This window comes from Otolemur garnettii, unplaced genomic scaffold, assembly GCF_000181295.1.
Source record: "Otolemur garnettii isolate 467f Iridium unplaced genomic scaffold, OtoGar3 scaffold00002, whole genome shotgun sequence".
NCBI lineage: Eukaryota > Metazoa > Chordata > Mammalia > Primates > Galagidae > Otolemur > Otolemur garnettii.
This window is the reverse complement of record NW_003852397.1, coordinates 22,133,549-22,161,181: the sequence shown is the minus strand read 5'-3', so window position 1 is coordinate 22,161,181 and position 27,633 is coordinate 22,133,549. Positions and strand designations below refer to the sequence as shown.

At 40.0% G+C, this 27,633-nt stretch overlaps 1 protein-coding gene across 1 annotated transcript in view; it reads left to right on the top strand.

Annotated features, from left to right (window-relative positions):
* Window positions 1-2,056: 2,056 nt before the first annotated feature.
* The window catches only part of SOGA3 (SOGA family member 3), a 45,029-nt gene continuing 19,452 nt past the window's right edge, over window positions 2,057-27,633 (top strand). Inside the window, exons 1-4 of the mRNA XM_012805143.2 lie at window positions 2,057-2,479; window positions 4,350-5,542; window positions 5,999-6,223; window positions 8,122-8,280. Of these exons, the coding sequence (XP_012660597.1) occupies window positions 4,445-5,542; window positions 5,999-6,223; window positions 8,122-8,280 (1,482 nt within the window). The 5' untranslated portion in view covers window positions 2,057-2,479; window positions 4,350-4,444. The remainder of the gene's footprint in view (window positions 2,480-4,349; window positions 5,543-5,998; window positions 6,224-8,121; window positions 8,281-27,633) is intronic.

Sequence of the window (27,633 nt, the reverse complement as noted above, 5' to 3'; positions counted from 1 at the left end):
ATAGTTTTCAACCTTGAAGTTGGTTATATTAAATTATAAAATGAAGGTGGTGCCTGTGGCTCAAAGGAGTAGGGCACCAGCCCCATATACTGGAGGTGAGAGGTTCAAACCCGGCCCCGGCCAAAAAAAATTATAAAATGAAACATTCAGGTAGATTGTGTAACATGTATCTAAATAATGCATTCTTGATTTTAATTAGACTCTTTAATGTTACTAATTGTATTGAAATAAATAACATTACCTTAGGAAAGCACTAAAATAAAATGCTTGAGCAGAGTACAAGTTGTTAGAGAAAGGGGATGGTATGTTTTGTACCTCCAGACTATATTTACAATGTCAATATTTTATTTGGAAAGATTGACATTAAAAATCTTGGCATCTATTTTATCAGTTATGATTGAATAAGAGCTATAGATCTTGATATTTCTTAGGGCTATTACAATTCATGTTTATGTACATGATGAGAAATCGTCTAATATAAATTCAAACAAACTTATTACATTCTCGCTTACTTTTTTTTTCCTCTTATTTTTGGTATGCCTGTCAAGGTTTGAGTTTTTGTTTGTTTGGGGTTTTTTTTTTTTTTTTTTTTTTTTTTTTTTTTTTGCAGTTTTTGGCCGGGGCCAGATTTGAACCCACCACCTCTGGTGTATGGGGCCATCGCCCTATTCCTTTGAGCCACAGGCCTGCCCAGGATTTGAGCCTTTTATTGTAGATGTCGTAGATGCCACTTTTCCACTATCCCAAAGCATTTCAATTAAAATGAATTATCTTATTTATCCCAATTCTCACCAATATGCTTAACCCTCCCCAGCATAGAGACAATTTCTCCCCAGCACCTTGGACAGTACCAGACACAAAATGAGCTCTTCATATTATTATAATATCTATTTTGGAACCGGAATGAGTTTGTTCTGATACTACATTTGTCTTCTGTTACGGAGATATTAATTGCCAGGGCTTGAACATATTTTTATTTCCTTTAAGGATAGTATGCAAAATACTTTAAATTGTTTTTATTTCACTTTTAATGCTAAATGTCCACTTGGAAAACAAAATCTTTTGTACTAAAATTCATGTTAGTATATCAACAATTTTTATTTCAAGGTATTTACCTGATTTCACTTACAAAATTATCATAGTAGTGAGAAAGAAATTTAATTTCAAAAGATGCCCTTTCCAAAGTAGTTTTATTCTCTACCTCAAGCTCACAAAGGAATTCTTAGAGGTAGCAGGGAGGCTCCCAAGCTCACTGCCCCCAGGCAACACGGTTAGAAAAGAGAAATTTCCACTCAAATGTACAAACTATTGTTGCTATGGACCTGCATGGATTAGTGTAAATTGTAAAGGCGTATATTCTGAATTGTCCTTCCCCCGCCTTTAATCTGATATCTTATTCATTCTTCCTGATTCCTGTTACCCACATGCACTACAGTAAGGATTGTGGATCCCAGCAATAGTTCCTGCACTCAATAAAGGACAGAGGAAACTGTACCGAGGGCAAACCCATCTGAAAACGATCTCTGTAGGGATGTATTTATTCCGTTTGCACTAAATCAGTGGTGACTTCGCAAGAAACCTTTGTCTGTAGGACTGTGGGTCCCACCGTGGCAACCATTATCCATTCATGGAAACCACCTCCGATGACTCCGCCCGGGCTGGGGGTGGGGACCAGCACCGCGTGGAGAGCTCGACTGAGAATTAAAGTGAGTGAACAAAGAGAACTCCCGGCAGCCGCCTGCCAGCGCCTTGGAGCTGCATCAGGAGGCGTCAGTCACGCCCAAAAGGCTGTTGGAATCTGCCTCCTTGGAAAAGAGCTCAAGTAAATAATTGATGGCGATTGATCAGATCCAGAACAAAGCTTTGCAGAAAACCAGTGCATCCGATTTCAAGCGGTTTTGGAAGCTTCTGCCAAGTACAGGATGACAGTGGAGCAAGGACTCTGAGCGCTGCTGCCAGCCTTCCATCTCGGGCGGTGGCTCTGGCCTTTTTGTCCTTCTGTCCCGCAGCCCCCACCCCCGTCCCTGCCGTCTTGTCTTTCCTCTTGAAAGTAAGGTCTCTGGTTACTCCCACCCTGTCGTTCCTTGCAATCCCGCCCTCTCCCCTGCCCAGTCCGGTGAGGTCAGCTCATGAATATCACCGCACTTCCTGGGGAGCGTCTGGCACTGCGTGGTACCCCCCGCGTTAGCCTGCTGGAGACGCAGCGCCAGCCCAGCAGCGGACCGCCAGGAAGTGACCCGCTCTGGGGGCAGCTGAGGCTTGACGTTACCGCCATTGTTTGGAGAAATCAAGTGGGTGTGGAACTGGGGAGAGCCGGCCCAAAGTCCTGCACAGCTAGAAAGTCTCCTATAATCCTACGAAGTTGAACTTTTTCTCCGCTCCGAAAGGCACAATAAAAAATCCTGAGATCCCCGGAATATCAAAAGGAAAGCGGTGTTGCTTTGCATCAACTTCTTCCAAACATCGCCTCTGCCGAGAAGTGAGCAGTTCTGGATTTCTAAAGGGATGGGGATGAGAGATGGGGTGGGTAAGCGGGCAGATAAAACTTGCGATTGGAAGTGTTGGTTTGAGCTGGGCCAAGGTTTGGTTCGGTGGTGATTTCCACCCGGGGAAGCCTTGAAGAGACACAGCGTCTTATCATTTTGTGAGAACCACGTGATGGCAGCCAGGTACCTTCGACTGTGGCAGCCCTGTTACTGGAAAACAAGTTTTCTCCGGGGTTAAAGGTGTCTAGGGGCTGAGTTTAAGCATTATCTGATGGCTTCTCTGCTCCGGTATGGTTGTGTCTAATTAAAAATAAAAAATTAGTTTGCACTGGCAATATAACTTTAGTTGTGTGGACCACATTAGTGTGACCCATGCTGATGAGGAAGGCCAGACATTTAGTAGTGTGTCTCCAAGAGAAGATGTAGAAAATAAGTTGCTGGGCATTTTCCTCCCTAACGGTCTCTTTGTTCATCTTTACAATCCTTCTGTTTCTGGAAAGAGATAACAGAAACAAAAAGGGAGGAAGTGGAGGATTCCTCCAATAATATTTCTTTATAAAATGAGGAATCACTGCATGCTAAGTTATACTAAAAATAGACTACAAGTATAATGCAATGACTGACAGTAAAGTAACCTTCTTTCTTAATAAAAGGAATTTGCTTCTTAAAGCAAAACTATATGCCTAGTCATGGCCTTTTCAGTGCTTTAGAGGGAACTGATTCTAAGGAAAGGGTACATAACTTGACTGGCTGCTGGATCACTAGGGAAAAGAAGCCATGAGGCAGTAGCTTGCTATTTTGAAGATTAAAGAATCTGGGGATGGATTTATGTTGGATATAAAATAGAAATTGATCTTAGGATCAAGAGGAAAGAGGTACCAGCCTTGTGGGTACAGGGTCATTCTGTGTCAAATTTTGTTTTAAAAAAGGAAATGGGCACTTTAAAAGTACATCTTTGCCTATGATGTGCCATCTAAAAAGATGCTTCAGAATGTATTTATTTTCTACTTAGCAATTACATTTAAAACTAAAATGATTCACAAGAACTGTGAGATTGGATATGTGTAGAAATTCATCACCAGAAACTTGAGATCATCTGTAGAGCTGAACTTTTCTAAAAGAATTTTAAAAATTATTTCCCAAAGCTAAACAAATCAAATCAACAACAACAACAACAGAATTTGGGGTTGCTAAAAACTGAACCACATAAATAATTCTTAATGCCATTATTTTCTTGAAACTAAGGCGGATTATTTATATTTTCTTTTAGTTCTGTTATAAAGGAAATTCAGTTCATTTCTCTAAAAACAACTGTAGGGACTGGAAGTTGCTTGAGAAAAGTTCACTTACACGTATCAAATTTTCTGTAGGTGTCTTACATCATAACTCTTTTCCTCTAATTGACGCTCCAGAATACTGATTAAGTAAAACCTTCTTCATTAAATATAGACGGGGAGGAAAGCCAAAGTTGTGAAAGCAGGAGTTTGATGACTCTAGCATGTGAACACCTTTTGTTTTTGAAGCTTCTTCTTGACTTTATCCTTGTTTCTTTTCTATCTCCATTTCCATCAATACATTTCTGACTTTGTATTTCACCCTTTCCAAACCCTGCTACTGGGAGACTGTACTATTTAGCTGCCTTCGCTTTCGTCATCATTTTACTGAGGTGGGGCGAGACGGAGACAGCGCCACCGTGGGCAAAATGAGAATTGACCGCTCTGTATTCTATTTCGAAAGTCAAAGCTTATGTTAAGCTTCTTCTAAATCTCGTCATTTTCTGGAGCTTCTCTTGTATAATAACATCACCCTTTACTCTGTTACAATGTCGACATGTGTGCTTTCCTTCTTTTGTTTCTGTCCCAGCTTAAAAAGGAAGGTTGGTGGCGGTGAAGAAGGAAAAGGATGATCTAGTGATGGACGATTCCAAATCGCATCCAGTAGGTTCTTCCTAGACAGGCATGAGTCAGCCACCGACCGGGGGCGCTGCCCCCGCCGCAGCCGCGACTTCTGCCGCCTCCGCGGCCACTGAGGCTCGCCTGCACCCGGAGGGCAGCAGCAGAAAGCAGCCGCGAGCTCAGTCACCCGCCAGACCAAGGGACAATTCGCTCCGACAGACAACCGCAACCACGCGGTCCCCAGTGGGGGCTAGCACTAAATTCAATTCTGCTCGGCAGCAGCAACAGCAGCCCCAGCAGCAGGGTAACAGGACCGGGAGCCGCGCGGGGCCTCCGGCGGGCGGCCGCGGAGGTGGAGGCGGGGCCGAGAAGGCGGCGCCCCCGGCGCCCAAGGGGGCCGCGCCGGGAGCTGTTCAGCCTGCGGCTGGTGCTGAAGCGGCCCCCGCCGCGACCCTGGCGGCATTGGGCAGCAGGAGGTCCGGGCCACCGGAAGAGCAGCCCCGAGAGCTAGATCCTGTGTCCTCAAAACACGGGGAACCCTCTCCGGTCGGAGAAGAGGGAGGAGGGGACGGGAGAGGAGGAGGAGCCGGAGACGGCTCCGGGGAAAGGGAGGGGGGCTCTCCGCAGCCGCCGCCGCCGCCCAGGGGCTGGCGAGGGAAAGGCACCCGCGCTCAGCAGAGGGGCGGCAGCGGCGGGGAGGGGGCCTCCCCTTCGACATCCTCCTCTCCCGTGGGCAAAATCCCGGGCCCCGGCAGCAGAAACTCCGGAAGCGGCGTCGCAGGGGGCGGCAGCGGCGGCGGAGGCTACTGGAAGGAAGGATGCCTGCAGTCTGAGCTCATCCAGTTCCATCTCAAGAAGGAGCGGGCGGCCGCGGCGGCAGCCGCGGCTCAGATGCACACTAAGAACGGTGGCAGTGGCAGTAGCCGCGGCTCCCCTGTTGCCGGTGCCCCTGCCATTTGCGAGCCCCTCGCAGTCCCTTCTACCGCCCCAATGGCGGCGGCGGCCGAGGGCCCCCAGCAGAGCGCGGAGGGCAGCGCCAGCGGCGGGGGCATGCAGGCGGCGGCGCCGCCTTCATCGCAGCCGCACCCGCAGCAGCTCCAGGAGCAGGAAGAAATGCAGGAGGAGATGGAGAAGCTGCGAGAGGAGAACGAGACTCTCAAGGTGAGGAGGGTGGGGGAGCCGGGTGGGGGAGGGGAGGCGTGGGCATCTGAGGATTAGGGCGTGTCCCGGCGGGGCTGAGAGGATGCTGACCCGTTAGGGAGCCTTCAAGAGGGAGGGCAACAGGAACGGGGGAGGAGGGGGCCTAGGCCTTGTCAGGTTTGGAAACAGAACCCGATCTCAGTACCCTTAGGTTGTCATTTAAATCCAAATCTGGGCCTTCGTTTCTCTTATTACCATGGTTTGTCCCACTTTTCGTGGAGAAAGCTAGAGTGAGAGAGAGAAGGCCTAGAGTGGACCCGTTTTCCAGTTTCCTCTCCTTCAGTCGGCTTCTTCACTATTCTATTGGAGAGCAGGAAATAAAGCAGAGAATTTGGCTTTGGAATGGGGTGTGCACGGTGTATGTCGGAGGGGCTGAAGGTGAGGCTAATTTTGACCCGCGGCCTGTCACCACCTCAGAACGAGATCGATGAGCTGAGAACCGAGATGGACGAGATGAGGGACACTTTCTTCGAGGAGGATGCCTGTCAACTGCAGGAAATGCGCCACGAGTTGGAGAGAGCCAACAAGAACTGCCGGATCCTGCAGTACCGCCTCCGCAAAGCCGAGCGCAAGCGGCTCCGCTACGCGCAGACGGGCGAGATCGACGGCGAGCTGCTGCGCAGCCTGGAGCAGGACCTCAAGGTCTGCGGCGGGGGCGGGCTCCGGGGCGCGGGCGGCTGGTGGGGACTTTGGGCAGGGACTCGGAGCCGAAATGTCTTGGGCGATGATTGGTAAAGGGCTCTGGGAACACAGAGCTTCCTTCGCCCTACTGACACAAAATAGCAGGGTCCCGGGAGGGGGAGAGCTCACAGGCAGGTCCAAGGAGTCCGGTGTGCGGAGGGCCTGGCCGAAATGAGCTGGGCAGGCTCTTCTGGGAGTAACTGTGGCTCTTCCAGAGGTCAAGGGAAGACCACTCCTCTCTCCCGGGGCGGGGGGTGTGGTGAGAACAAGGTGTGGCAGAGCACAGGCTGTGGCCTTGGTCTGGCCTGGAGTCTGTCTTCCCGGTGAAAGCCCACAGCCTGGTGGGGTGGAATCCTTGCATTCAAGGGTAGCACTATGAGGACCCCTCTCTCGGAGTTGAAACCTAGAAGGGGAACAGCACCGGGCAGACTTACAGCTAAAGATTCCGGCTGCAAGTCCCCACCTCACCTCTGCCTCACAGGTTTCTTCCTTTCTGTACTTGCCACGCAGGTAACTCCCTGCAAGGAAAACTCTCCAACCTGCAGCTGGGTTTGGAGAGGTGAAAAGAGCGTCATGTAAATGAAAGAACCTCGTTTTGTAAAGCGAGCCTGCTCTTTCAGAATCTCTCCCAGTGGAGAAATCTCAACCTTGAAATGCATTTTTTAGACAAGTGTATTCTCCAGTTCAGTCTGATTGTAGGGTGATTCCTTGACAGTGCAAATCAGATATTGGATAAATTGCCTTACACAACCAAATAAACATCCGGGGCTGGGTTTGAACCTGCTGCCTCTGGTACATGGGGCGGCACCCTGCCCTTTTGAGCCACAGTAGCCGCCCAAAGTAAACGTACTTTTAACTATATTAACTTCATCAAGATATAAAAGTCAAATACAGTATCCTATATTTATATTAACTTCATCAAGATATAAAAATCAAATACAGTATCCTATATTTGAATATACATTTTTGAAAGTCATTATTGTATCACTTCTTTTGTTACTTTCCTAACATCTGAGTGCTCACTATAAACCAGGTACTTGGCAAGCATAGTTACATATGTTATTATTTCATTTAATTCTCAAGGGAAAAAAACATATAAGGTTGAAATTATTGATGGCATTGTTTTACAGAGGCAGAAGCTGTACATTTTACAGGGGATAAGTGCTCGGATGTGGAAAGCAGCTAATAAGTAGCCAGACGTACTCTCCATCCTGTCTAAAACCATGAGCTGGTATCCTAAGTCTCTACATCAGACTGCTCCACTTCTCTTTCATACCCTAACATTTCTACGATAATCTCAAAGTGTGGGACAAAAATGCACAGTCATTCCAAAAAATTAATCTCAAAAACTAAAATGTTTCTTAAAATTAAGTACAGGCAATTCTAGTTATAAGATCGAAATTCAAGCCCCACCCTCCCTTGTAAAAATTTCTGTTGTCCCTTCTTTATCATAGGTGATAATGAAAATATCCATCACAGTTTTGTTGTAGAACTAAAGGTGATATGTGAAACTTTTCTATGCATGATAAAATGCAATAAAACATTGTTACCATGGTGTAGGGTAGAAGTTACGGCAACAAAATCTAGAGTAATATCTAGACCACTGGCTGACTGTGTGATTTGGAGGATGTTACTTTACCTCTCTGAGTCTCAGTTTCCTCATCTGTAACACAGGAAACAATAATACAAATCTAATGGGATTGTTTGGAGGGTTAAATGGTTGCCTGTGGAACACTTTCTGACACATGGTAAGTTCTCAGTAAGTATTGGCTTTCAGTGTGTGCAATAGGAATACAATTTTAGCCCGCTTATTATATTGTCTTTAATTATATTTTACTGTTACACTTACTGTAATCCAGGTTGCAAAGGATGTCTCTGTGAGACTTCACCATGAACTGGAAAATGTGGAAGAAAAGAGAACCACAACAGAAGGAGAAAATGATAAACTGAGGCAACAGCTCATAGAAGTTGAAATTGCCAAGCAAGCTTTACAGAACGAACTGGAGAAAATGAAAGAGGTTAGTATTTGCCTGTCTCCTAGTGCACTATATATTTTTAGCCCTTCAGAGAATAATCCCAAAGAGTCATATGACTATTAAAATAATTTTTCCTTTTATGATTCCAGGACAGCTTTTTGGCCTCACCCAATATGTGAAAAAATACATGATTTCATACTAATATATGAGTAGCAACAAAAAAAGTCTGACATGAATCCTGTCTCTAACTTGACATATGAGAACTGTGACCAGTGTTTCATCTCTGTGTTATTTAAATGTTTATTAATTAAACTACACAGTGTACTAAACACAGAGGGTGTGAAGACTATGAAAAAATGAGCCCTGTGTTTGTTGAGGGGAAAAGTTAGTCCTGTCAGATGACTACTGAGTTCATAGGACCACCAATTTTAGGACAGAAAAGGCCATAAAGGCTATTTAATTGAGTCTCTTCACTGGTTGAATTCTTTCTATAACAAAGCTTCCTTACCCAAGATACTCTAATACTTAGAATATTACCAGTGACTAACCCTAAAGATGTTTTGTAGCATCCACTTCTATCCTGATTCTGTTTAAAGGTTTCCTTTGTTTTAAATTGAAGTCTATTTAATTATATCTTTAACCAATTTATCTTCTACTCTTTAGGGTAGAAGAGTCCAAGTTGTCTTCGGTGTTAGCTATTTAAGGATTCCTGCCTTCTTTACCCTAAGTCTTCTCAAAAAACAGAATCAGGATCACAGAAAATAATTAGGAAAGGAACCAAAAGATCTGCCAAGAAGTATTTGACTTTATGATAATTATCAATTTAATTTTAATTAAAATATTTTTCTTTGAAACTACCTATGCCTATACTAGGCAACTTATGGAAACTATTACTGAGGATTGGCAAAAGCACAAGCAGTCTTCTAAATAATTTCCTCTACTTGGGTGTGCAGAATTCAAAAGAAAATTCTAATCTTTCTGCAGATACTAAAGTATTGAGCCACCTACCATAGCTGCATTTATGTCAGAAGGGTAGAAAAATATACCTACCATGTAAGAGTGAAAGTATAGTCTGAAAATATGTCAGTGGTAGGCTCAAGTGGTTAGGGCACCAGCCACATACACTGGAGCTGGCGGGTTCAAATCCAGCCCAGGCCTGCCAAACAACAATGACAACTACAACCAAAAAATAGCTGGGCTGGACGGCGCCAGCAGCTCAAAGGAGTAGGGCACCGGCCCCATATGCTGGAGGTGGCGAGTTCAAACCCAGCCCTGGCCAAAAACTGCCAAAAAAATAAAATAATAATAACCAGGTGTTGTAACCAGTGACTGTAGTCCCAGGTACTTGGGAGGCTGAAGCAAGAGAATCACTTAAGCCCAAGACTTGGAGGTTGCTGTGAACTGTGACATCATGGCACTCTACCTAGGGCAACAGCTTGAGACTCTGTCTCAAAAAAAAAAAAAATGTAATTGGTAGGACTTTGTAGGAATAGAACATGGTTTCAGTGGAGTAAACTATTTTTTGTGACCTTAATGTTTACTTATTCTTGTGTTATCTTGACTTAAAACATTTTTTAACATGAAAAAATTGGGGAAATTATTTTAATGATATGAAATCCTTGGTGACTAGTTGAGAGTGGCTGTGTGCTATAGTAGAAAAATACAGAGAATGAGAGGTCTGTGAGCTATCTCCACCAGTAGCTTACTGGGTGAAGGTGTCGAAATTCTACTTGCCTTCATTTATTCATTAAAATTGTAAAGCTTGTTTTAGATGATTGCCAATATTGTTTGCCACTATATAAAATTTCTATTATGATATGCAAGGCATCGCCATTTAAAGAACAGTATAGTTTTTTCCTAAAGTTAAGAGATCGAATGTGACATTACTGTAGATACATGTTTCTTCAACAATAATGTAGAATTGTAGTGTGTGAAGAGTGGAAGTGGAAAGTTTTATTCCTAGGGCAAAATATTAAGTAGGCAGCTACATTCATCATCTAGGGCTGTTCTAACAAAGTACCAAAACCTGGATGGCTTAAACAACAAAAATTTATTGTCTCACAGTTCTGGAAGCTAGAAATCCAAACCAAGGTGCTGGGAGGGCTGGTTCCTTCTGAGGCTGTTGGGAAGGACCTGTTCCGGACCTCTGTCCTTGGCTTGTAGATGACTGCCTTTATATTCACGTGGCGTTTTCCCTGCAGCTGTTTCCAAATTCCTCCTTCTTATAAGAACACCAATCATATGAATTTAGGGCCCACCCTAATGACCTCATTTTAACTTGGAATAAGTTAAATAAGGTCACATCCTGAGGAACTGGGGATTAAGGCTTTAATATATGAAACTGGGGGAGTGTACGGAGGAGAGAACACACTTCAGCCCCACAGCATTAGCAATTAATAGCTTCCTGTGAGCAAGCTAAAAGGAAGTTCATGGTCAGTCTCATTAGGCTCCATTTCCTCTGCATACATCTCTGGTGTTCTCACATATTCTCTGTCTATACAAAACAATGTCTATGAAAACATTCACGTAAAAGCAAGTATCATTTAATCACCAGAGATTAAAAAGGAATACCTCATTATTTGGTGTTATGTGAATCTTTGTCAAGTGGATATCTGAAAAGTTGTATTTAAGAATGGCATAAAAGTTTTCTGATTTCCATTCTACATCCAGGAAAGGAGAACATGCTCATATACTTTTTGTTAGCCACAAAGAAGTGATCTCTCCCATCCTAAAATAAAATCTAACATACTCTGGCCACCAGGAAAGAGGGCTAGAATCTAGGAGTGTCCTCAGGAGAATTGCAAAGATATATATTTCCTTGATTTTTTTTCTCCCACACCCTTCCCTGAGACTATTTTCTCCTTCAGGGATCTAATTCTGAGTTGAGGAAATACCATTGCAGCACCAAGCAGTGTGGCTGTATGCGTACATATTCCTGACAAAGAGGCAATTCACATGTCACTGGAGTTATAAAAGCCAAACACCAATCTCTGATTAGGGAATGTAACGAGTATGAAGAATTTAGGAGCATGTATTCAGGACATCAACCTTTAAAGTAGCCTTTTATTAAGAAAAATAGCATTCACAGTTTGAGAAGATGTGTGGCGGTGGGGAACAAAATAGAAATAGATGGGGCGGGGAGCGGAAGATGGCAATCTAAGGGATGTAAATGGAATAAAGGAAAAATGGATATTCTGGCAGGAGTATTTAGTAATTATCCATTTGAGGTTGACCTTTGTAGTATTCAAAACAGTGCAAGAAACAGAATAAGTTGTTTAAAAATATGTTTAAGAAGTATTTCCAGTAAGATTTTTACATCAGTAATTTTGTTGTCCTCTAAGAGGATAAATATTAGAGCTGGGTTGCAGTATAACTGGCTTGTCCAGTGGGATAGGGGCTGAGAGTTTGCCCTTGGATGACTTGTAAGAGTTTCAGTTATCCATCTGCTTCTTTGGTTGTAAAGTGAAAACATATTCAAGTCCTTGGTGAGTGTTAACCACATGGACTGTCATCCATTTGTGTCATTCTACTGGTGGAGAAAAATAGAACCAGGCCAAGCTCTCCATTATGAGAAACGATAGTGGTTGTAGAGTAAAATCATAAAATGTTAAATAGAATATCCCAGAGAGGAGCAATCCTAAGAATTTAGTTCCTTGTATGGAGTCATAGAGATGTTGAACAGCGCCACTGAGACCACTAGACCATCTGCTAGAGTTTGGAACTGTTTACCAAGGGTTTAACTAGCTCCAAGGGTATTAACCAATTGCTCTCAGTGCTAGTGGATGCACTAGGTCCTATGCACCTGCTCACATCTGTCTGATTACCTTCTCTCCCTGAGAGGATGGAGCAGGCACCAGGGAGTAAGTAGAATTGAGTAGAGGCACAGTGGACGTAATTAGCTGTTTCCACTGCAACTCCTTGCTTGGACTGAAATAGCTGATATTCTGCCAACTGCAAACAAGAGGGACATCTTAGAATGCTGCCTTCAAACTTAATAGCATTCTCATCCCAATTAAAAGCATTGGTTGTTACTTGCAGTATGCTTTCTTGCTGTAGGAAAATGCCTTTATCTGGATGTAACCAGGGAAAAATGATGGTGTATTTTTCAGCATCATCAATGATCGGAGAGACAGTAGTTTTGTGAAACTTATTTCATGCAAACAGCAGCTAGCTCTTCGAATGCCGGGATGGGTTTATGCACAAATAGGATAAAGGAAGGGTATGGAGGAGGCTCTAGACAACACATTCTCTGGGAGGGGTAAGGTTTTGCTCCACTGAAATTGAGGGTCACTGCCCTCGTAAAGTTCTGCTGCCATAGGAGTGAACATTATTACCATTATTTAAAAGCTTTGAAAGTCTGTGCTCTTCGGGAGAGAGGGGTCTTCTCATGTTGCTTTTAAGGTTGACTGCTTGGAGAAGCCTTGACGACAGACATTTGAGCAACCAATCACCACCAGAAGGACGAAAGAGTGAGGTCATGCTGATGAGAATGATTTAATAGCTCTTTTTCATTTCAGAATAGGCACTTTGTGCTGTCTCACCCCTCAGCTGTACATAACAATCTCAAAAGAAAATAATTTTTTAAACTTTTCCCACTCTTTGCTCTAGCGGGTTCTTAACTGGTCTACTGCAATAGCACCAGCTATCTGGGGACTTTTCTGTGTACTTGGTTAATATAGGCTATCCATCACAATGAACTTTTCTTCTAGAACACAAAAATAATTAGTACTATAAATTTTAACAGCGGTGCCTCTGGTTTCTCATTTTTTAGAGTCCACTGAGAGTCTATCTGTAAACCCAAATTCTCTTTATGAACAGAACACTTTAATAAGCAAAGTCTTGTACTACGGAATAATAATTATTCATTTATTTTCTTATATAAAATAAAGACCCAATCATAATATACTTGGTTCTAATAGGGTGTGTTTAGGTCAGCTATAAAGTGTGAAAAAGAAATGCCAAGCAATAAATCAGCAAAGAAACAGCTCAAGGGATACTTTTAATGGGGAATTTCTTCAGCATGCAAATGTCTGCCCTTGGTTCTGGTAGTTTACGGAAACTTTGAAAATGGAATAGGAGTCATTTGTGTTTTAAAATGAAATGACCATAAAATATTTTTAAATGCATCAATTAAACACTAATACTTTAGTCTTATCTTCCCAGAGCCAATAGTTTGTTGAATAAGATAGGCAGGAACAATAAAGACTAAATTTAAAACAAGGAAGAATACGCCAGATAAGTATAGAAAACCTTGTCTTCTAGGAAAGTACCACTTGTTATGAAAGCATGTTTAAAGATGTATTTACTTAAGAATTATAAATTTCATTTGTTTATGAAATTACATATACAGCTGCATGCACTGGGAAATGAGTCCCCCAAGATTCAAGCTTGTGTAAGCAGTTTTTTACTCAGATACCAAGATCCCCAGGGAAAGCAAAGTAGTACAGAATCAGAAACTGATGAATTATTTTATGAAATACATTGAAATTTTCTTATAAACTTCAAACTGCTCCATATTTACATAAGGATATAGGTCCAAAAGCCACACTCCTACATATTTAATATAATTTCAGTTCCTTTGCTGGCTGAAATTTTGAACTTGAAACTGTAAAGTGCTATACAAATACAGGTTTTACCTGAATAAGCATCTTCCATTGAGTACATTTGCAGTTCCCATCTAAAATATTTGTTGATCTTAATGTTTGCAACATAATGGACTCCCTAGACATTGTTCAAAACGTGTATTTTTAAATGTTTGTTTTACTGGCCATTAAACCATATTCGTTACAGTTAAGTTTCCAACCCTGGTCTCTGCACAGAGTCCAGTTTAACATGGCCCAAGGGCCCTAAGCTGAACTTTGAGTGACTCACCCCTGAGAGATTAGCAGTTTACCTGTGTTAAATCTCCATGGAACTATACTACTTAAATAGTTACCAGCGGGTCATTACTTCTCTCATTTCTGTATCCAGCCAAATTTAAACAGAGATTTGAAATGGTTCATTGTAAAATCATAAACTATTGAAAAAGGGTTTAAAAATTAGAGCAAGTACAAATTCTCTGAATCCAAGAGATATACATTGTTATGAAGCAGCTCCGAATTTAGTAGCAATTAAGGCAGGGAAATAAGTATTGAAAGAAATTTTTTCCCAGCTGTGACCAGATATAGAACGAACACCAAGATTTATATAAGGCCTTTGGAACAACCAGGAAAAAAAATTCAATTACAGTACAGCAAAATGTTGATGATTATCAACAGATGTTACATGGTGACCAATACAGATGGATAAACTGTCTAAACAATTGTCAGTTCTCATCTATATAATCAATACATTAAGAACTAAATTTTGCAGAAAAGAAAAGACCTTTGTCACCAGCCATAAATTTGAATGTGGTTTATTAGAAAGGGACTATGTCATGGAGTCTGGAAACTGGCCTGGAGACCACACCTGTGATCCCTGGGACTTTGGGCCAATAACTTGAAAATTTATAGACGTTAGGGGTTTTTTTTCTTTTTATAAATGCAGAAATTGAACTGAATACTTTTGAAAGTCCCTACAAAAATGTCATTTTCTACTTTGTCAGTTAGCCATTTCTGTTGTTCCTGAAAGTTTCATAGTCAGGTATGAAACTTAGTTTTATTACTATTACTCAATTACCATAACTTTTTATATATCCAGTCAACAGATATTTATTAAAAAATAGGGGCATTTTTGTTTTGTTTTGTTTGAGAGAGTATTATTCTGTCTCCCTGGATAGAGTGCTATGGTGTCAAAGCTCCCAGCAACCTCACTCTCTTGGGCTCAGGAGTGCCTCTTGCCTCAGCCTCCTGAGTAGTTGGGACTACAGGCATCTGCCACAATGCCTGGTTGGTTTTTCTAGTTTTTAGTAGAGATGGGAGTCTTACACTTGCTCAGGCTGGTCTCAAATTCCTGAGCTCAAGTGATCTACCCACCTCAGCCTCCCAGAGTGCTAGGATTACAGGATTGAGCCACTGGGCCCAGCTGAAAATACTTGAATAGCTGCTATGTTATGGTCATGTAGATACTACAGAGGGCAAAAAATATTGATGGCACAGCGTTGCATTAAACTCCAAGTTTGCATTCCCTGAAGGGCCTCACGAAAGAGTTTTTAACTCAGAGAATAAGGCCTACAGTGATCTCTCTGACTTGTAGTTCAGAGCCTGGCTTAGTACTATAGAAATTAGAACTGAAGATCTAATGTGCAAGGCTGAAGACAAGTGACATCTTCCAAATAATCTGGGCCATACGTTTTGAGTGTCCTTAACTTTCCACCCTAGGAAGCCACAAAGATCATATGATAACGAAAGAATTCATCATCTTTTCCACTAAATAAACCACTGTACTGAATGACAGCACCAAATATTCTAATTTGTTGAGAAAGTCTCCAGTGTGAATCCTCTGAACATATAGTTCTTGGCAGTGCAGTCTGTTCCTGCTTTCTGCCCATGAAAAGCCGTGGGGTTCTCCCCACGGAAGGTGTAACAGGGGGGTGTCCAACCTTTTTTTTCTGCCACACATTGGAAGAATGAGAGTTGTCTTGGACCACACATTAAATACACAAACACTAAAGAAAGCTGATAAGCAGGAAAAAAAGAGGTCCATGCACACTTTCCAAAATATCTGACACCACAGATAAGCAAAAAAGTCCTCACAAAATCAGCAAGTGGCTAATGTGTGCTGATCCTCAGTGAAACACCCAAACTTTTGTATTTTGCTATTACTGAAATTTATTTTTATTCCTCATGATGTCTCTGATTTTTTTTGACATCACAAATCTTTCTATTTTAAAGAGCATAATACAAATCTCTTTGAGCCTAGGCCAGGTTGGCCTTTCTATGTGGGACAGGCATAAACCTCATGTTGAACTGACCTGCATTAAACAACCTCAGGCCCTTCCTTATAGGATTCTGAGGGGACAGCCCTGATTTAAGTGGATCCTGCTAGAACTCTAGACTTCTGGCCAGTAATTACAGACACTATTCTCTACCACTTCCCTCTACTGTGGCCAGTCTTGGCTGCCTCAGAATGTCCTTGCCCCTAGAAGTGGCAGAAAATAGCATCTTCTCCCTGTCTCAGCCTTTTATGTAAATCTAAAAACCTATAAACTTTGATTTTAATTTAGCAAACATTTGGAATAACAGACAATCTCACCGTGGGAGTAGCCCCTGCCATCAAGTTAATGATTTTCTGATAGAAAGGACAGCCTTGTACAGGCAGCTACATGTACACATTTGTGTACCAAATAAGTCTTGTGTTGTCCTCACAAGATAGACCAGACTATAAGCGCTTCAAAGTCAGGCCCGTGCCTGTTTTTGTCACTATGGCGTCCTCAGCATCCCACTTTCTTACGTAATGTAATAATTTCATACCAGATTTGTGCATATCTTCTTCATACATTCGACTGTAAACTCCCTGAGGGTATAGATGGAGTCTGTCTCATTCATCATTGTGTTCACAACAGCCAGAGGAGAATTTGGCAGAAAGCTGATAAACAATAAGCAACTTTGAATAGAGAATGAATGGAAGTGAGCAGGGTGTTTCAGGTCCTGTTTTGCAGAGAGAAAAAAGAAAGTGACTCAGAACCAGCGCTCTCTCTGTGGTGTGTAAGGCAAATACAGACAAATGAGAAGAAAATGGGTCGGTAACTCTAGCCTCACCCCATTTCTAGAAGTAGAGGTCTCCTGACCTTCTAGAAATTTCCAGTCCTCCACCTTGTTTCTCTCAAATCTCCATTATCCTCCAGAAGCAGCAAGTCTTCCCTGAAATAAGCTTTCATAAGGTTTTTGGGAAGAGGAATGAGAAGAGAAGCTCAGAACAGGAAGACGGCTCTGACACTGTGGGCATTGGCTGTGCAGTTTCACTTCTCTGTGCTGTGGTGAGAAAGTGGGAAATGCAAATTTAGGGAATGAGATGAGACTGCAGGTCCTGTTCCTCCCAGACTATCCAGTTGAATCTGCTTCAAATCTTCAATAATTGGGACAGTCGATCCAGCAGTTAATTTGGCTGGAGAGATATGGAAATTTCCCCCAGGGCTGCAGCTGCTCGGTAGCCGCCAGTGTTGAGTGCTAATTATGTTGCAGTCACTGTGTCAGACACTCCATGTCTAATTATGTTGTTATTAGCCTTATTTTACAGATGAAGGTTCAGAGAGGTTAGCAGGCCAGATCCACACCCAAGTCTGTCTATCTCCAATGCAGTCTCCACCAGTCCATGCTGTATGACCTCACTACAGGGACTCAGGGTACCCCTCCATGGCCTCTGCACCCCACAAATAACCGACCTTCTTTAGTAACCTCAGTACTCCTCAAACCTTCACATACTGTACCTCTGGTGACTCTTTGATCAAGCCTTGAGAGTGTATTTCCAAGGTGTCTGCAGGAACAGATCGATGTTAGCTCACAGAAAGGGAATCTTTGGAGGAAATAAACTAGAAACATAGGGCTAGAAAAAATGTTTTCGTGACTGTGGATTCTTCTCCCTTTTTATAGATGTAATAGCCATTATTTATGATAAGTCACTCAGTAGCTGACTCTCAGCGTAATCACCTCATAAAGGAAAATAAATATTTTTCTATCAAGTCTCCTCACAAAGATAACACGAGATATTTATGTATGAAAGTGTTTTATAAATGGTAAGGTACATATCAGATAGTATTATTATTATTCTCACACAGCTCTAGGTTAGCTGATTAAGACTTGACTTCTACATAGAATTTTTAAGTCTATAAGAGTGAGATTGTAGATTGATCCAGGACTCTTAATTCTTCTCTACAGGTCTTTGAATCACTTTTGCGGTCTTATTTTTCATGAATGTCTGTTACTCTCTGAAGTTCCCCTTTCCATCTTCCTTATAAAGCCATTCCAACTTCTTCCACCTGTCCCACTGCCCCTTCCACTAGGTTTGTCTTTAGTCTTACCGCTTTACTGTCCCTTAGCTCATGTTTGCAAAGGTTTGGGGGGTGAAAATTCAATCCAGCTGCCTGTCTGCCACTGCCTTCGTCAACAGAGCTGACTACGCTGATTAGTCTTGTTAAAGGTCTCTCCCCTACCTTGCTGCTCTATAAATATGCTTCCTAAAGCGGAATGCCTTAGCAGAGAGAGGAGGGCTGTTCTTTGATCAGAGTGTTTAAACATAAGACAATTTGGATTGGTTTATAGCTTTTATTGACTCCACAGCTAAATTCTTTGCTCTCTGAACATATACATACTGTTATACGGACAAAAACTATCAATAAATGCTTGGGCAGAGAAGAGGTTCTCAAGATGAGACTGCTCTTGGTGGAGCTCATCTTCAGCTCCTTTAATGAGAATTTACTAATTTCCTTTGGGTTTTTTTTTCAGATTTTATTTTTTTATTTTTTTTTTATTGAATGGTAACTATGTACATTAATTGTTTTTTAATACTTGTATTATTACTTTCGAGTAAATAAAGCCTGCAATTTCACTCTATATTGGGAAGTAGATCCAAATGAAAATTTAGTATAGGTTGAAGATTTTAGTCTTGGCCAAATTGGAATGGTAATGTAATTATTTATTTGATGTTTCTATTCTAGTTCCATTTTTGCATTTCAGGGTCAGTTAAGCTGGTCTTTATCCAGATGGCAAATGACATTTGAAGATGACATTTGAAGATGTCATTTAGCCCCTTTCCTGACATTTTCCCTTTTATACTTACATATTTCACTTAATGGGGCCATTTATATTCAGCATGGCTCAACTTAGAAGCACTTAAAATTAAAAATTCAAAGTATTCTCTGTTCATCTGCTGGCTAGCTCAGTCATTTTCGATTTGTCTAGCCAATTATTCTTAGGTAAGTGGTTAATAAAATTAATTGTGTTTTTTTCCCCTTATTTCACAAAGAGTTTCTTGCCATTACATTGCCCAAAAAACTTAAATAATAATAGAAATAATTAGACAACCCCATTGTATTGTATTTAGGCATAGTGAGCAGCTAATGAGAAGGGATGTAGTTATCCGTTACCTCCTTGCACAGGGCAAAAAAGAAAAACTTTCATAGAACTTTATCAAGTAAATCCATCTGTGCGTATTTAGGAAGATTCATTGTATGGTAGTATTGTCTTTCAAGGGTAAAATATAGCTAATGGATTTATTTATTTAGTAGTATGGCTAAATTTAAATTAGAATAATTTTGTTCTATAAGGATTCTGAAAGTATTTATCCAACTTTTAATCCTACTGGTGTTAACTTTATTTTGTAATACATGTATGATTCTCCGTTTTCCTAATTACCAAAATCAAAAATGAAACAAGGAATTTCAAAAATGCTTTTAGTTAGTCTACAACTTGGCCTTTGTTTAAGTTAGTCATTGTTCTAGCATATGCTTTTATTTTAAAAACTATCTTTTGCTTTTATATGTAAAGATATAGTCATAAAAAGAATTCTATGTATTCAAGCAATTTCAATATTTACCATTAATAATTTTAAACCACAACTTCTACGTTTCTGAAACCTTAATTTTGAATAATCCTTAATGGATTAAATAATATTTGACTATTTTTCAGGGAAAGCTTGTAGATGTTATGTTTTGTGAGCCCTTGCAGTTTTGAATTTTTTTTTTTTTTTTTTTTTTTTTGGCCAGGGCTGGGTTTGAACCCGCCACCTCTGGCATATGGGACTGGCACCCTACCCTTTTGAGCCACAGGCGCCGCTCACCCTTGCAGTTTTGAAAATAGCCTTTGGTTAATTACACAGGAAAGGCAGAATGGAATTATTGAATCAAAATTTTTTCTCTCACATTTATCATTATACATATATTAAGTCTGGCATTTTGTTTTGCAGTGGAGAAGTGAGAATAGTCTGATCTTGATTTTTTTGTACATCAAGTTATTTTCTCCTTATGTATTTTATTTTTTTTCTTACTGCAACTTCAGACTCCTGGGCCTAAGAGATCCTCCTGCCTCAGCCTCCCAAGTAGCTGGGACTATAAGTGTGCACTATGAAGCCCAGCTGATTTTTCTGTTTTTATAAAGAAGGACTCTCATTCTATCTCAGGCTGGTCTCAAACTCCTAGCCTCAAGTAATCCTCCTGCCTTTGGCTTCCAAAGTGCTCAGTTTATAGGCATGTGCCACCATGCCTGGCCCTCCTCTATGTGTATTTATGAATATTTGTCTTTACTTTTTGTATCAGTTGGAGTCCCCCAGTAGGGAAAAGAATTTACTACCCAAGATGATTACTCACAGTGGTGTGGGCAGGAACAAACCAAGACTAACAAGGCATTCTGAAAAGACATAGCAACAACTGGAAACCATTACTATCCTAGGGATTAGTATGTAACTGAGGAAATATTGCTATGGAGACCAGTGAAACTGGAACAGTGAAGTAGGGTCCGCCCATTGGGATCTAATACCTGGAAGGGACTTAGCTACTCCTGGAGACGTGGTGTCAAAAGTGAAGTGGGAAGTACTCTGAACTCTCTCTCTTTTGCCCTTCTTGTTAGTTTACAGAAGCCAGCTTTGTTATCTTATTAAGAATGCAATATTTTCTAAAGCCATCTCCTGTTTTTCATAGATTTCAGAGATATATTTGAGATTTTTTTCATTCTCTTCAGCTGTTTCTTTATTGACCCAATGCATCTTGACTTAAGTGTGCAACTTAATGATTTTTAATAAATCCACAGAGGTGTGCAGCCATTCCCTTAACCTAAATGGACAAGATTTCTGTCACTTTATAAAGATCCCTAGTGCCCATTTGCAGTCACCCTCTGTACTTAACCCTAACCCTAGTCAATCACTTATCTGTTTTTTGAATCTATAGCTCTCATTTTCTGAATCTTTCATATCATCGTATGCATACAGTATGTGGTCTTTTGCATCTGGCTTCTTTCATAGACTAGTGGTTGTGAAATTCATTCCTAGACCATGTATCAGTACTTGATTTCTTTTTATTTCCAAATAATATTTGATTGTAAGTATATTCCACATTTTGTTTATCCATTTATCAGTTGGTGGCCATTGGATATTTTCTAATTTTATGAATAATGTTGCTGTGAAAATTCACATACAAGTTTTTGCATGAATGTGTGTTTTCATTTCTCCTGGTAGATACCTAGGAGTGGGATTTCTGGGTCCTATGGTGAATTTATGCTTACCTCTCTAGAGAAAGTGCCCACTGTTTTCCAAAGTGGCTGTACCATTTACATTTTTACTAGAAATTTATGAAGATTTCAGTTCCTGTAGATCCTCACCAATACTTATTGCTCCATTTTTTTTTCATTCTAGCTATTCTATGGGCTGTTAAATGATACATCATTGTGGTTTTAATTTCTGTTGCCCTAGTGATGTTGCACATCTTTTCATGTCTTTGTTTCATGTGCTTCTGTCCATCCATAGACCTTATTTCTGCAATGTCTATTCAAAAAATTTTCCCATTTTTAATTAGGTTATTTCACTAGTTATTTTTGACCACTTTTCATATATTATGAACATAAGCCTTTTATGGGATAAAGATTTGAAAATGTTTTCCTTCATAGTTTGTCTTTTTACACTCTTAATTGTGTGTTCTGAAGTGCAAAAGTTTTTAATTTTAATGAAATCCAATCTATATAAGTCATAAGAAACAAAATATATATATATTATATATAATATAATGGCACATCTAAGAAATCTTTGCCAAACCTGCAGGAAGGTTCACTCTATCATTTCTTCCTAAGAATTTTAAGGTTTTAGCTCTTATGTTCAGATCTAAGATCTATCTTGAGTCAATATTTATGTGTGGCGTGAGTTAAGAGTCTAACACCATCTTTTTTGCACATGGACCATGAAACGCCTCAGCTTCATTTGTTGAAAAAATATCCTCTCCCCACTGAATTTCCTTGACTCAGTGCACTTTTTATCTCCTTTTCGCCTTTTTCTTTCTTGTAGAAAATATCATCATTAAATGTTAGCCATTCTTTATAGATTTAACGTTGGCTTAAGATGCTCACTGCATCGGCTTCTTTTTTTTACTCCTCCTCACTGTCCATGGGCTATTAATTGCCCCCTCCCAGATCCAAAGGTATGGAGCAGCTTGATGTGCATAATTCTGAACAATTTCTGATGGCTAATAGACGTTCATCTAATCCCATCCTATTTGTCTGAAATAGCAAGGTTTACTAGCACAGCCCTCAGGTACACTGACTTTGAGGAAGAAAAATTTGTTCTTCACCTGACTTTTGTACGGGAAAAACAATAACTGCCAACATGGGTGCTCCCAAACCTTTTGTGCCTGTGCTTCTGCTCAAACAGCTCTACATAAAGAAAGACCATAGCTCATACCTCACTGCACAATTTAATCATCAAGCTCTTTTTCCCTGAAGAGTTCCTACTGGAATTTTAATAACCAACGAGCTGCTGACCGCAGTGTTGTCTGTGCAGTATTTACACACTTATTGGAAAAAATAGGGCTAGGGTGCAGACATGTTGTTCTCTGGTAAGTTTTTTTTAATCTTTATTGTTTTTGTTTTTCATATCATTTAATTAATTCATCCCAACTGTACAATTCAGCAATTTTGTAGTAAGTTGCCAAGTTGTACAATTGTGATCGTAAATCAGTTTTAGCACATATTCACCACTCCAGTAAGCTCTCTCCGGCCCGTTTCCTGTTAATCTTCATTCCTCCCTTCCTTCTCTTTTGCTACCCCAGGCAACTGCTAATCTACTTCCTATATCTGTGACTTTGCCTTTTCTAGATAGTTCATTTACATGGAATCACACTATGTGTAGTCTCTTAGGTTTGGTTTCTTACACGTAGTATGACATTTTGAGGTTCACTTGTGTCATATCATGTGTCAGTAGTTCATTTCCTTTTTTCCTGCCAAATAATAGTTCATTGTACAGATACTATATTTTATCTATCCACTCACCAGTAGATGGATATTTTTGAGTTGTTTCCAAGTATTGATTACTAGAAATAATGTTAAGAATTTTCTTGTGTGATTCCTTTGTGGATATGTTTTCATTTCTCTTGGGTATGTATCTGAGAGTGAAATTGCCAGGTAATATGGAAAATTTATGTTAACCTTTTAAGAAACAGGATGGTGGCTCAGCATGGTGGCTTCTGCCTTGTACTTTGGGAGGCAGAGGCAGGAGGATTGTTTGAGGCCAGGAGGCCATACTAAGCAAGAGTGAGACCCTCATTTCTACAAATAATAGAAAAATCAGCCAGATGTGGTGGCAGTGCACACTTGTAGTATCAGCTATTGGGAGGCTGAGGTAACAGGATCACTTGAGCCCAGGAGTTTGAGGTTGCTGTGAGCCATCGTGGCATCACTGCATGCTAGCTTGGGTAAAAGAGTAAGACCCTATCAAAAAGAAAGGAAGGAAAGAGACAATGGGAGAGAGAGAAAGAGGGAGGGAGGAAGGAAGGTAAGAAGGAAGGAAGAAAGGAAGGAAGGAATGAAGGAAGGAAACAGGATAGCTAGTTTTGATTAGTCTGCATGTTCTATTCTTCCATTTCAGACAGTAAAGGCTATATATTAGATAGACTATGTTTCTTGTTTGAATTCCACTGATACTATTATTAGAGGAAACTCTTCTTAGATTCTAGCAAATGCTTAATTATTAGCCTTAGTTTTTAGTATTACTATTTTTACATTTTTACCTTTGCTTTCAGGTATAATTTGGATAGGTAATAAATGATAGCTTCATGTGATATGAACCAAGAATTCTGTCAATTTGAGTAATAATATGAAAAGGGTAAACTTTGTTTTAAAAAAATAATACTTTAGAAAACAAATCTGGTTCATCTATAATTACTTTCCATAACTTCCTTAGTATGTGTAGTATTTTATTACTATTGCAGTGATTTCTCACGCTCTGGTGTTCATGCATGTATTCCCCAGAAACTTCTTTATTAATTTGTTAAATTACGACTACACGAGTACCTCTTAAGTTACTCTCACATCTGTAAAAGATATTTGCACATGTGTGTGTATTCGTCAGCATTATTATGAAACTAAGTAAGTTACTTAGCCTGAAAAATGACACTTGCTTTTGTTTGAATTAAATTGTCAGAAATTTAGTGATTGTCCATTTATTCCAAAAACAACTTTGAAATAAGCTGACCAATCTGATCAAATACAAATCACTTCCAAAGGATATCAAGATGTTCATTAACATAAAGTAAAATCAAATTGTAACATATTTTAATGGAAACGTGTAATAGATTTAAAATGTGTATTGATACATGGATAAAGATTACAAAGATTCTGATTATTCTTGTCTTTCAGAATTCACTTAGAAGTTTTTATGGTGTACTAACATTTCTTCCAGAACCTAAAACATGTACATATATACACATGTATGTTCTACACATATGTGTACATATTCACATGCACACATGTGCACATAGGCACTCACCTTTGTACACATTTGCTCTATGAATATATATAAATAATATAAATAGTCAAACACACTCCATGGATGTGTTATTAGATTTTAGAAGATTGAGTTCAGTTTTTTTTTACCATTTTAAGTTTTCTATAATCTGAATTTCTTATGAAATCAGTTACTTTCTGCCTATACTTTCCTTATCCTTAATAATAGAAAAAGGCCAGTTCCCCAGGGATAGTTGATTATCATTTAATCAAACCAAGAAAACAAAATTTTTTTGAATCCACTTAAGATTTGCAAAGGAAATATCCTATAAGCCTGCTTTATTCATGATTTTTACTTGTAGAGGTTATAGAAATTGGAATGGTGATTTCATAAATTTTTAACAAGAAGTTAACTCAGTCTTTTTCTGTGTGTGCCATTTGCTTTCAAGTTACTTCAATTATGTCTCTAGTAAATATTTTACTCTTAAGAAATCTAGGCAGAATCATTTTTACTTGAAAGATATAAGTAAGGACAGAACAAAAAATTGGAATGGTGTCATCAGAATACTAGAGTGATTAACCTGAACTGACCAGATGAAATTTAATGTGAATAAAGACCATGTCCTACAATTTGATTTTTATTTTTTAAAATTTACACATATACAAAAGGAGTGAAATAAATTCACAGCTATTTACACAAAATGGCTTAGGAAATTTAGTTGACCATAAGCTCGGTATGAAAGCACGTCGTGTGAGGAGCTTCCAAGAACTAGGGAGTGCATGTAGCCCAGAGAAGAAAACACTTGAGATATCACTGCTCTCTTCAGATGTGCAAAGGATCTCAAACTACTTTAAGGGATTTTTAACTTTAAGTAGTTTTTTTTAAATTAGATCATAACTGTGTACATTACTGCATTTATGGGATACAATGTGCTATATACAATTTGGAATGTTTACATCAAACTGGTTAACATAGCCCTCACCTCACTTATTTAATTGTTGTGTTTAGACATTTATACTCTACTCTTAATATATTTGACATGTACCCTTGCAATAGGCACAACAGATGAGGTCCCACCTATTACTCTCCCTCCACCTGTCCACCCCCTCCCCTCCCCTCTCCTTGCCTCTTCTTCTCTCTTTTCTGGGCTATAATTGTGTTTTATCATTCATATGAAAGTGTGGGTGATTATATATTGGTTTCATAATAGTACTGAGTACATTGGATATTTTTTCTTTCATTCCAAACTTTACTAAGAAGAATATGATCCAGCTCCATCCATGTAAACATAAAAAGAGGTAGTCTCCATCTTTTGTTATGGCTGCATAATATCTCAAAACTTTAAACAGTTTTGAGATCAAAATAAAGACCAATTTATTCATTAGATCCACCTATAAAGGGAATGCTTTGCCTGGATCATATAGTAGCCAGCTTCTGGTCACAGGAAAAACACAAGTAGGGTCTAGGTGGTGGAGGAGGATTCTTATAAGGCCCTGAAGCTTGACTTTCTTGAACTCCTTGCCATTAGTAGTCCAAGGCAGATTTGAAAATTGTGAAGTCACTAGAAGTCAAGTGAGGTATGTAAATGAGCGAAGCTGTCTGTGTTAAAGGTGACAGGGCAGACCAGAGTGTGTGTCTCAGTATTTACTCCCAACCCAGGGTTGTCATGCTGTGATCTGGACCCAGCATTGCCAAGTCTTCCAGTTGTTCAACTGAAACTGGAAACACAGATTTTTCCACTGTAAATTGTTTACATTTTAAAATTCGGCAACTATTTCTAAAACTTTTAAAGCATACTTAAGGGCTATCATTTTTTACCATAGACCAGAAATCACCCCCCAAAACTTGCTTTTACTCTCTTTGCTGTGAATTTTAACATTATTGAGTTTTCTGACCTTTCCCATTTTATTATGAAATATCTTAAATGCGTAAGCATGAAGAACAATTTTTAATTATCCCTCATGTTATATACACCCCTTAGCATCCTGCCATCTTACAATGGCACTTCCAGGCATATTCCTTACAAGATTCTGAACCTGATACACCAATGATATTAACCTCACTGCTTTCATGAGGTAGAAGTAGGTTGAGGTACAATGTAGAAAAGACTGGAAAACTCCTCCTTTCACGTTATAAATGCTGGCCATGGTTTTTTCTTGGCCTAATTATAGACAAAGGCTATAAAGAACTCTGGCTATTGCCCAGCCATAAATTTCTAAATGTGTTTTAGTTGCTAAAGGCAAGGATTCTTAAACCCCAATCCATCAACAAGAGCAAATTAGAAGAGAACATGAATCTCTGCCTTTGCTGGTGTTATCCTTAGCTAATACACATATGTTTGCTGTGGACCGAGTATCTAAGACATAAAATCATATTTTAATGGTCCTTATTTCGAAAGTTATTAACCAGGTTCTTAGATTTTAAAAAATCTCAGGTGTGGAATCTCCCGGTCTTAACATCCATTTGCTTGAGTGGAGCTTCTGAGGCCTTTGCCTGGCGTACATCCGAGTATAATATAAGTTGCCATTCGTCTTTGAAAGTAAGCTGGTCTTCCTTTGGGATCATTTTATTATTAATTTGACAGATCCTCTACAAGTTATAGCATGCTCCAAAAGAAGGTTTCTTCAATGACAAAAGAGTAACTTGTATTCGAAGCTGTCTCACTAGTAGCCTGGACTCCCTGGGGCGTCCTGGGCAGGCTTAGAGAATACAGACACTGACTCTCCCTAAGAGTCCAGGAAGTGTTTTGATCATAATGGAAGGGAAGCAATTACTGGGTCCACATCTGACTTTTAACGGGAATATTTTCACAAAGATCTTGTAGGCCTCAATGATTAGAGTTTCTTCCCAATTCTACTTCCTGCATTTCTAGAGTGAACACATCCGATTAACAAGAGAGGCCTGTATTTCTTCTCTTCAGCATTTTACTCTTCAAGTTTCTGGCTTGCCTAAAGTTCACTGTGGTAATTATATAGAATAGGTTCCAATCTAAAGGCATTTGAGCATTATTAGCACACAATATGCTGGGAGAAGGTCAGAGGTGTTCTAAAATAATAATTG